The sequence below is a fragment of the Neomonachus schauinslandi genome, chromosome 15 (genome assembly GCF_002201575.2).
Source record: "Neomonachus schauinslandi chromosome 15, ASM220157v2, whole genome shotgun sequence".
NCBI lineage: Eukaryota > Metazoa > Chordata > Mammalia > Carnivora > Phocidae > Neomonachus > Neomonachus schauinslandi.
In genome coordinates, this window is record NC_058417.1 from 24,198,211 (window position 1) to 24,208,513 (window position 10,303).

Consider the following 10,303-nt stretch of genomic DNA (forward strand, 5'->3'; position numbering starts at 1 on the left):
TTGAGATTACCCAGCTTAATGCGGGGCATGGGGAAATTTGCAGCTGCGCGCTATTACCTGTAGAAAGCCGGCCAGGTCATCAGTGGAGAACACGTCCATCACCTCCAGAGCCCCCGCGCTGGCCTTGCTGACTACCGGAGTGAGTGGGCAGCTGCAAATTTCCCCATGCCCCGCATTAAGCTGGGTAATCTCAAACCCAGTGCCCTGCCCTCCGCCTGGGCCCCCAAGGGTTAAGGTGAGAATTCTGGCGATGGGGAGGCCTGGCTGAGGGATCAAGGATCAAGGTGCTTAGAAACGGCTGCGCCCCGAACTGGGGCACATGGGGACTAAGGGACGTCCGTGCCTGTGTCTCCCGCTGGTGATGACTTTATCCACTCCGAGAAAGTGAGCAGAACGCAGCACGGCCCCAAGATTCCGGGGATCCTGGAGCCTCTCGAGGACGAGCCACAGCTGCTGGGGGTCGTCGCCTGGCCTCGCCTCCCCGACCTCGGTGCAAGGCCGAGGCTTCAGCGGGCTCACCTCCATGCAGACGCCCTGGTGGACCTGAAAGCGGCACAGGGCGTCCAGTTTCTGCCGTCTGGGCCGCAGTATGGGGATGTCCCGCGCCTCTGCCGCCCGGAGCAGCTCGGCCCTCTCCCCCTGCAACCCGGACCTGCCGGCCTGGAGCAGGAGCCTGGCCACGCGGCGACGGGCGGCCCGCAGGGCCAGGAGACAAGGGGACAGGCCAAACAGAAGCTCCAGTCCCCCCGCAGAGCGCGGGGTCGGCGCCAGGTCGTCCAGCAGCAGGCGGCTCAGCTCCTCCCCGCCTGGCCGCTCCCCACGCCGCGCCGCTCGGGAGAAATGACGCGCGGGGAGGCGACCCGAGCAACGCCAGGTCGCGCCCCCGACGGCCAAGAGCAGTGCCATGGTCAATGCCCCTGCAGCGTCATCTGGAGCGCTCTCTCCCCCCGGGGCCGGCTCCCGGCTCCCCAACACGGGTGAAGAGGACGAACGGCCCGGACTGCCCCGCAGAGACCACCCAGAACCAGGGAGCCGAACCACAACGGCCCCGCCCCGCCTCCCACGTGGGCTACCCCGCTTCCGGGTCCAGGCGGCCCGCCCCCTGCCCGCCGACGCACTGCGCATGCCTTCCCGCCGGGCCGTGCCTACAGCGCCTCCTGCAGGGCTGGCTGAACGGCCGCCTTCTCTGTACCCGCCGCCGGCCGAGCCACCCTTACCAGCTACTTCGTTCTGCGCCCTTCCAGGTCCCAAGAGGTCCCAGGAGGCTGGAGGGCCACACTCACCCCAGGCACCAGCAAAGGCCACTTTAAGAGCAGGTGTTCAACCAGATCAACCGTGGTGACTCCCTCCCCCCATCCAGCTCACCACCCGGTGCTGGTGATTTTCCTTAGAAACTTCTGCATCCAGCCCCTCCTCTCCACCTCCACTGCCTTGTCAAACCCTCGGCATCAGTCAGCAGGACCCCAGCAGTAACTTCCTATCCCGTGGCGGTTGATTCTCTAAGTGACAGCTCTGTGCCTGTCCTGCGCCTGCTGACAAGCCAACTGATGCCCTCGGCCCACAGGTAATGGGCAGTCTCCTGGCTCAGCACTCAGACCTCCGGTGATCCAGGCAGGAACTTCCTTTCCAGCCCCGCACAGCCCCGCACTATGTTCCGTGCTGTTCCCACACCACTGCCTGCTCAGCCAGCCTCCCACCCTCGTCTCCACTGTTGTCCTCTTTCCTGGCTGGCAAACTACGACCCATTTTCAAGACCCAACCCAAACCCACATCTACTACCTAAGGTCATCCACACTCCAGGAGTGATGCCCCAAATCCACCCACAACCACCCCTGATCACGGAAAAGGAGGAAGAACTGAAAGACACTCCTGAAGTTGTTGCAATTTTTCTTTTTTAATTATCAAAGTGAAATCCACTTGGGAGGCAGGCCCTGGTATTCAGCTGCCATAGTCAGTGGAGTGATGACCCCCGTGGGAGCCGAGAAGCCAAGACTGGGCTGGAGAACTGGGATGGGGGAAGTGAAGGGGCGATGGGGCAGTAGGGCAGGGAGAGGAGGAAGCCTGGAGCCTTGGATTACCATTCAGATGGAAGGTGAGGGCTTCTCTCTGCCACCTCCTTCCTGAGGGACAGGGGGAGCCCCCCTTTTGGCCACAGTCCCTTCCCCAGGTCAAAAGGAAGAGACGGAAGAGAGCAAACAAAGGCCAAGGAGCCCAAGAAGGGGACCGAGAATGAGTTAACAGGTAAAATAATCAGGGACACCACCTCCTCTTCCCAGCCCACTGTTCCTATTTGTGATAGAAACGATTTGATAAGATATAAAAACTTCAAACAAATTTTTTAGCCCCTGGTGGGGTGGGGAGAGGAAGCGGAATCCAGGAGTCCAGAAATCAACACCTAAAATCCAGAGGCAGGAGCCAAGCCGCGAGGGGCGGGGAGGGAAGGCCGAGCTCCCCACAGGAAACTAGATCACCTGCTCCGTGGGCCTCATCTGGATATCTCCAATCTGCTGGAAGGCACAAGGCTTGAGGCGGCCAGGACGTTCTCCCCACCCCCTAAGGCCTCCCTGCTGTCCTCCTCTGAGGATGGCTGGCCTCCTCCAGGGGGTGGGCAGTCAAGGCCAGACTCACCTGGACATGTGGAGGGGTGCTGAGGACATAGATGACAGCCTCGGCCACATCCTCAGGCTTGAGACACTGGAGAGCACCGGAGGAAATGGGGTGAGGTGAGGGCAGAATGGACCTCCCACCTCTAATGTCCTCTCTAGCATCTTCGTCCCCACCCCAGCCCTCCAGGAGGGGCGACAGGCTGGCTAGAAGGGTGTAGTCCGAAGGCCAGGGTTCCCTCTGCCTTTACGTAGGGGGTGAGTGGCTCAGCCGTCCCAGAGGGAGGCCCCACCTTTATGCATTCATAGGTGGCAGCTGCCTTCTCAGGGTCCTTGTCGTGGAGCTTGAAGGCGAATTGTGTCTCCACCACTTCTGGAGAGATGCACTGGACCAACAGAGAGGGCCTGCTCAGGGGCCGAGCCAAGCCCCACCTCCACCCCAATCAGAGGCCGGGCTTTGGGGAGGGCAGGATGGAGACGGCGGGGCCCCCTGCTTCCCGGTGATGGTTGCCCCATGTCCAGCAACCACCCCGTCCTCCCAAAGCTGCGATGATCGCAGTGACACCCGCCACCTACAGAGCCCTTCTCAGGTAAGGGTTTTACGACAGTGTCCCTTAAAACGTCATAGCCAGGTAGGGGTCACAGTCTCCATTTTATGAGTGAGAAGGCTGAGGCTTGGAGGGGCTGAGTGAGCTGCCCAGGGTCCTGCGGCCTTCCAGGAAAGAGCCCAGAGTCCGGGTTTCCAGCCAGGCTTTCCCACACCCCTTGCTTTCCCTCAGTCTCACCCACTGTGTTCCCTTTCCTGTCACCCCCCCCCCCACTCCCAGGCAAGGACTGGGCAGGGTCATGCAAGCAGCGGCAGAGCCCAGGGGCCCTGTGCCCTCAAGCTCCCAGCAGCACACCCTGACCAGTGTGCGTGGGGGGTGGGGAGGGCCTGTGCCCACCCTGCCCCCTGCCCCCCGCCCCCGGCCCCAGGACCAGGCCACACCCTCACCGTGGCTCGGATGTGGGTCTGGGCCTCCCGAAGCTCTTGCCTCAGTCCCTCTGTCAGTGCGGTGACAGCGTACTTGGTAGCACTATAGAAATGGATCACGGAGTGGGGTGACACTTGGTGACCAGACATGCTGGGTGGAGGGACAGAAGGGGAAAGAAGAGAGTGAAGCTGCTGAGAGCAGCCGTGTCCCCTGCTGCACCAGTCAGCCCTGCCACCCGGATGCCCCACAGAAGCCTGCTCAACGGGACCTCTGGAGGCCATCCTGGGGGCCCACTGAGGTAGCTTCTGTGATTCAAGCAGCTCCTGCAAGCCCTGCGCCCTCCGCAAGTCCAACTAGGGCCTGGCACTTGATATGCCCTATTCTTTCCCTCACCCATAACTGGGCCATTTGGCTGCTAACCAGGTATTAAATCCCTACTTTACCACCAATGAAATGGACCTCCAAAGAGGTCAAATGAGCTGCAACAGATCACTCAGCGTGGTCGCCCAGCTTGGTGGGTGAGTGGTGGTCTGAGCTTTAGCCCTTGGCCACCTGCCTCACCTGTTGATGTTAATGATATGCCCGTCATCCACCTTGCGTTCCTTCATGGACCGGTAGGCCTCCCGCGTGCAGATGCTGAGGGCCAGCACGTTCACCTGCAGGCCGGGGAGGGCAATGGGGTGTCTCCAGCTTGGGCCCATCTGAGCAGGTAACAGACCACAGAGCAGCCCCCGCCCAGGGCGGGTGGAATAAAACAGTGTCCAGGTCCCATCAGAGACCAGCAATGGCTCCAGGGCACCTTGCCTCCCCCGAAAGCCACCAGCCCCAGCTGACAGTAGTGGTAGGTAGCTCCTCTCCCCGGGTGAACCCCCTCCTCCCCCAGTTTCTGTAAACAGGAACGGAAAACCCCCAAACCTATCCATGTCCACAGAACCTCCCTGTCTTGGCTGTCTCCTCGGCAAACAATAGAACGTCTGCCTTAGAGAACCATCTCCTTTTCGTCCCCAAACACCCTACTCTTCTCTGGGTCAGCGTCCCTGGCCCTGCTCTCTCTAAAAAGCCTAAAATCCTTCCTAAGATGGCTTTAAAAATCTCTCTCCTCAAGCACAGACCCTAGCCTCTCCCCACCCTACCGAGTACTCTCTGCTGCCTTCCCGTCCCCTCCCCAGCAACTATAAGCAGAGAATCCTGACCTTCCTTCCTTCCGTGCCTTCCTTTACCCTCTGTTCCATCTACAAGACTAGGCACAGAGACTTTTTAGGGGGTGGGGTAACTGGTCACAGGATGGCAGGGGAGCTCCCAAGCACATGGGGGCTTTCTGTCTTCCTTGGCTTCTGCCAGAGGTGACCCCAAATCCCCACCCTCCAGGGAACAAAGGCCTGAAGAAGTATCTCAGCTCTAAAGCTACCACCGAGCCCCACCCCTCCCCCATGAGGACAAGCAGAGACAGAGCTTTCAGCAGGTCCTCCTGTCTCTCCTCCGGAGAAGAAACAAGACCAGCCAGTACATTAGATGTTTCTCTTTATCAGGTGTCAGAGCCAGGCATCGGTATAGAACACTCTCAGCGTGAACCTGCCTCAGCATTCGTGGGCTTTCAGCCCTGTTTCTGGTCCTCTTAGTGAAAAGGTCTTAAGGATTCGATATAAGTCCCTCATTTTACAGATGTGGAAGTTGCGGTCCAGGTTTAGTGACCCACTTACTGCAGGTGAGGACCACAACTCAGATCTCCCAGAAGGCTCTCTGAGCACAGGGTAGTGCCTCATTTTCAGGCTCACTGTTTCAACGTTCATTATTCATTCGCAGGCCCAAGCACCTTTGGTGCTAAATCAATTGTGGGAAAAGATGCATCCCCATGCACACACTGCTTTCAACTTCTCAGGATACTTTTATACCCTAATATTGCCCCATAATATAGTCTACAGGTTGAAAACAAGGCTGTGTTTGGTCCATACAAAATTTTAAAACACTTTCAATTCATTCCCAACATGTACTGGAAGGTTTCATTCACTCAAAAAATATCTATTGAGTATCTACTGGATATCTATTATGGGCTGAGGCTATACAACAGAGAATAAACCAGACAAAAATCCTTGCCCTAGGGTGCCTGGGTGGCTCAGTTGGTTAGGCGTCTGCCTTCGGCTCAGGTCATGATCCCAGGGTCCTGGGATCGAGCCCCGCATCAGGCTCCCTGCTCAGCAGGAAGTCTGCTTCTCCCTCTCCCTCTGCCCCTCCCCTCTGCTCGTCCTCTCACTCACTTTCTCCATCTCTCTCAAATGAATAAATAAAAAATCTTTATTAAAAAAAAAATCCTTCCCGGGCGCCTGGGTGGCTCAGTTGGTTAAGCGACTGCCTTCGGCTCAGGCCATGATCCTGGAGTCCCGGGATCGAGTCCCGCATCGGGCTCCCTGCTCGGCGGGGAGTCTGCTTCTCCCTCTGACCCTCTTCCCTCTCGTGCTCTCTGTCTCTCATTCTCTCTCAAATAAATAAATAAAATCTTTAAAAAAAAAAAAAATCCTTCCCCTTGTGGAGCTGAGGTTTTGGTAAATGGGAGGGGTAGGATGTCATAGAAAAACCCAGGCTCTCCACTCCTCTCAAAGAAACTGTAATATCTGGCCACACTGGACCCACACTGCCCTACCGCAGTGATGCGGGACATCAGCAGCCACCCTTGTACTTGGCCGTGTGCTCCCCCATTTACTGCACACTCCACCTGACCCACCTCACTCACTGAGGTATTGACCTGGCCCCAGGGGACCCTGGGCCCTAGATATTTTTGGTATAGGTGTGTTCACCCCAATTAAATGTGACAAGACTGCAGCTCATAGAGGGTAACCACCTGCCTGAAGCCACAGGGTGACTGGCAGGGCTGGGTCAGAACCTCATCTTCTGTGTCTTGGTTCCTTTGCTTCCTGTAAGACCATGGTCCCAAGCACTCAGCATGGTGCCGACATGCAGGGCATTCAATAAACAGTTCTCTTCCCTACCAGTCTTTCTTCCAGTAGAAGGAAATCAGCCTGGACTTTAGAAAACTGCCCCTTTAAGGGGCTCAAAGGAAAGGAGAACAAAAGATATGGCCATTCATCCACTCACTATGCCTTTGGTAGGGAAAGAAGCAAGGGGAGAGTCAAGGTGCCCCAGGTAGGAACCCAAAGCTCCCTCTTGCTAGATGTCCTACCCCGAGCAGCCCTCTGGTTCACAAAGCCCTGGCTCCCCTACTCTCCCCCCAGCCCCACCCTCCAGGCCTGCAGCCCTTACACTGAACATGTCCTTCCAGCCGCTGGTACTGCCTGAGAGCAGGGTGTCAGGCCGGGCCAAGCCAGCATTGTTGATGCAGATGTCCACACCGCTATGCTGAGATCGGACGGCCGAGAACATGGAGAGGATATCCTCCTCGCTGGACAGGTCACATCTGTGGGGGATCAAAGTCCCGGGGTAGCCTGCACTCTTACATTCGGCAGCCAGCTCCTATGAAACCCAACAGGGGGCTAACTGGGGTGAGCTGCTCATGCCCACACCTTCCCGCCCAAGACAACCTTCCTCCGCTGTCACCACTCACAGAACTCGCTCCTTTGGCGGCCACCTTCCAGCCACATAGATGTTGGGACTACTGGTCCTCTTTGGTCAAAGTCCAGGGGATTAAGAGCACCCCCTGAGTGAGGGGGGCCCAGGGGAGTTGAGATCATCAATGGAGGAATCCCCTGATAAACTCGAGTCTTCAGTTCAGAAAAGGGAGAGGGGAGCCAGCAGTCCTAGGCATAGCGTGACCTCTCTTTCTTCTGCCTCTCCTCCAACGGGAACCCCTCCTCTGCTCACAGGTAAGCTGTACCTCTCACCCCACCCCATGCTTCTTCCACCAGTGCCATGAGTCACTAAGCTGGTTACTCCGGGATTCTCTCCTCTCCCGTTCCCTCCTCCAGTCCCTCCCAGAGGGCCTACGTCTGAACTGTCCCCGTCCCTCCACAGAGTGCAGCCGGGTGGCTTTTGAGTTGGGCCCAACTGCCAGTCTCCCCTCGCCCTACCTCTAGGAAAGGTGAGGAAGTCAGGACAGATTCTTTCCGTCTGTCCCACAGTGTACCCTCCTTTACCCCAAAATTTCTGGGGATATGATGAGGCAAGTCAGGTGGCAGGTGACCCTGGGCAGCCCCAGTGTATCAACAGGGACCTCAGCACACTGACGGCTCTGAGACAGAAAGACTGGAGGAAGCAGAGCCACTGGGAGGTGGCTGTGAGGGACGTGGAGATTCAGAAGCAGGAAGAAACCAAGCTGTGTGGCCTTGGAGGCCAGTGACTGGGCACCTGAGCCTCGGGAAGGTGACCGTACATGTGTGGGAGGGAGAGAGTTGCGGGGTAGGAGGTGCCCTAGAGGAAGGCCAGCTTGGCCAGCTGCCCTGGCCTCGAACCCCTTCCTCCCCAAATCGAGATGGGAATAAAGGGCTGGATCAGGTGACGTAGAGATTCTTTTCTGCCTTAACTCTCCAAGAGTTCAAAAGGTATGGTCCTCTGGAACTTAGAAGGCCCCGCTGACCCCCTTTCACCTACTCACAACCACCTCAGGAGATAGGGCTTCTCTCTGTCGGAGGCCAGAACTCAAACTCTGCTTTAGTATCAATAAGAGCAAACTAAGGAAGCCTGGGATTCTCCCTTCCACCTCCAGACTCAAATGCCCGCAGGAAAGCCAGATTGCAGGGCCGGGGGACATATTGCTCCCTGTCACTGCTTTCTCATTGTCCCACCTGTCCTCATTTATCCTAGAAATGACCCGAAACCATGTCTGTCCCCTCACAGCACAGGCATTTATCTCATTAAAGGAGTCATCCTGGGGCTGGGTGAGCAACCTGATGATCCCCTTGGAGCTCAGGGACCCCTCTCCTGGCTAGTTTGGGGTGGGGGAGTAGGAAAGAGAAGGCAACAGTGGCTTTAGAATTAAGGAATCCAGCGGTGTAAGTCCTGGTCTGATCATCTAGGCTCCAAGGCTGGGGCTGGGCCCAGAGCTCCTCGGATTAGGAGAAAGGGAGGGGTAGAGTAGGGCAGTGGTATAGCTGGGTGACCTTGGGACTATCTAGGCAGCTATAAAGTGTACCTTTGGTCAGCAGCAGGGGAGGGGACAGCCCTCCTTCCGGTACACCTTCTCCCTCTGTCCCCACACAAGGCCTCCTTATGCAGGGACTTTGAGCAATGGTGAAAATAATGCCCTGTTGCTAAGCACTGGCCCAAACCCCAAGAGTGATTCCTGCCAGGAGCAAATCCAAAGATGACCTATGATGGAAATTTCTCGTCTTCTTCTCTCCTCTTACAACATGGCCAACTTCATTTCATTTTTCTCTGAGCTCTTAGTGCTCATATCTCGGGGCTCCCAACCCCAGGTTAAGAGAAAAACCAGGAGTTCCAGTTCCACACTGCTTTGTCCCCTCAGGGCTCACATATTCTGCACCTATTTCACCTACTCAGTCCCACCTAGGACAGTGAAATTGGAGAAAGGTCTATCTGTAAATATCCCCCTGGGTAAGGGTTAACCCTCAAATTTGGGGGTGAGGAAGGAGACGGCGAGTCTCTTTTGAGAAACTTCATTCCCACCCCAAAACCACTCTCAGTCCTGGGTAAAAAATCATCATGATTAAAACCTCTAGCCCCTGTTCATCTGACTGGCCAGCCACTTTGCTCTGCTTTGTGGGCGAGGTCTGGGGACTCGAGGAAACAATCCAGTAGCCAATTTAGCCCCTGAGGCCAGAAAGCTTTCTTTCCTTCTCCCTGGCTTCCCCTTTCCTCAGACTACCTGGGCAGGCAGATAGGCAGGGAGAAAGATGCCAAGGAGTCAGAGATTTGGTACACTGGAGTAGAGTCTGTCAGGAGTAGGTAGGGGCTCCTTCAAAGACGGGACTTTATAAAAGGGAAGGGAGAGGCCTGTCCTATTAGGTATCCAAGCCTCCCACTCTGATCCCGTTGCAAATGGCCTTGGGGTGGCGGGCAAGGGAGGACAGGGTCGCAGCCTGGCTCAGGTCACCACTCCCCCCCCCCCGCCCCGCCCCGCCCCAGACCCTACCCCGGCGGAAACGACGCCTCCCAGAACGACCTTCTCCCCGGCGGGAACTTACCTCGATGTTGCCCACGGTGCGGGCACAACCCACTACCTTCAGTCCCTGCTGGACCAGGGCCCGGGCCACAGCCGCGCCGATGCCCCCCGAAGCTCCTGTCACCAATGCCAGCCGGTCCCGCCACCGCTCCATGCCAGCCCTGGCGGTGGTCCCGAGCCGCCCGCCCACCTCGCTCCGGGAGCCGGACATTTGGATCGCGGAGCTCCGCCCAGGGTCGCAGGGGCTCAGCAGCTGCAGCTGCCGATCTGCCCCGCTCCGAGCCGCGCCTGAACCCGCCTCCATTCTGCCGGGCCCCGGGCGGGGGCTCCACCCTCCGCACCCCCGCCACCCGCCCCATCCAGCCGGAGGACGGCCCCGGCCTGGCCGTCCCGCCCCGTGACCCGCCCCTTCCGGCCCCGCCCCAAGCCTGGCGGGAGGTGGGAAAACAGGCTTCCCGCGGCGCCCGCCGACGCGGGAGAGTCCCGGGAGCTGCTTCCCATAGGGGCGGGGAAACCGATGTTTAGCGGGGGCTTGCTCCAGCCCCGACGCTGCACGTACCCGGGCTCCGTGTTCAGTCTCCCTTCCCAGTTCCTGAGCCCTAAGGTCAGGAAGAGAAATTACGGGCACTTAAGGTGACTCCCGCACCCCCAGTGGC

General features: G+C 58.0%; 2 protein-coding genes across 3 annotated transcripts in view; both read right to left on the reverse strand.

Annotated features, from left to right (window-relative positions):
• Positions 1 to 1,050, reverse strand: part of MRM1 (mitochondrial rRNA methyltransferase 1) — a 4,370-nt gene extending 3,320 nt beyond the window's left edge. The window contains exons 1-2 of the mRNA XM_044921673.1: positions 344 to 1,050; positions 58 to 151 (exon numbers count right to left, since the gene is read on the reverse strand). Coding sequence (XP_044777608.1) covers positions 58 to 151; positions 344 to 906 — 657 coding nt within the window. The 5' untranslated portion in view covers positions 907 to 1,050. The remainder of the gene's footprint in view (positions 1 to 57; positions 152 to 343) is intronic.
• An 824-nt stretch (positions 1,051 to 1,874) lies between these two features.
• Positions 1,875 to 9,955, reverse strand: DHRS11 (dehydrogenase/reductase 11). Of its 2 annotated transcripts, none has more exons than XM_021704179.1 (7): positions 9,670 to 9,955; positions 6,833 to 7,042; positions 4,139 to 4,233; positions 3,598 to 3,679; positions 2,897 to 2,989; positions 2,629 to 2,694; positions 1,875 to 2,504 (listed from the first exon to the last, which is right to left on the reverse strand). In XM_021704179.1, the coding sequence occupies exons 1-7, from the start codon at positions 9,949 to 9,951 to the stop codon at positions 2,463 to 2,465; spliced, it is 870 nt and encodes a 289-aa protein (XP_021559854.1). In that variant the 5' UTR covers positions 9,952 to 9,955; the 3' UTR covers positions 1,875 to 2,462. The 2 variants fall into 2 exon arrangements, with proteins under 2 accessions (XP_021559854.1, XP_021559853.1); XM_021704178.1 differs by having other exon boundaries at positions 3,598 to 3,727.
• Positions 9,956 to 10,303: the final 348 nt, after the last annotated feature.

Excerpts from the sequence above, each read along its gene's own strand:
- DHRS11 (XM_021704178.1), bottom strand. The coding sequence starts at position 9,951 with ATGGAGGCGGGTTCAGGCGCGGCTCGGAGCGGGGCAGATCGGCAGCTG. Across the intron at positions 3,728-4,138 it reads CATATCATTAACATCAACAG|CATGTCTGGTCACCAAGTGT; the intron begins GTGAGGCAGGTG and ends CCCTCCACCCAG. Across the intron at positions 2,695-2,896 it reads CCACCTATGAATGCATAAAG|TGTCTCAAGCCTGAGGATGT; the intron begins GTGGGGCCTCCC and ends GGTGCTCTCCAG.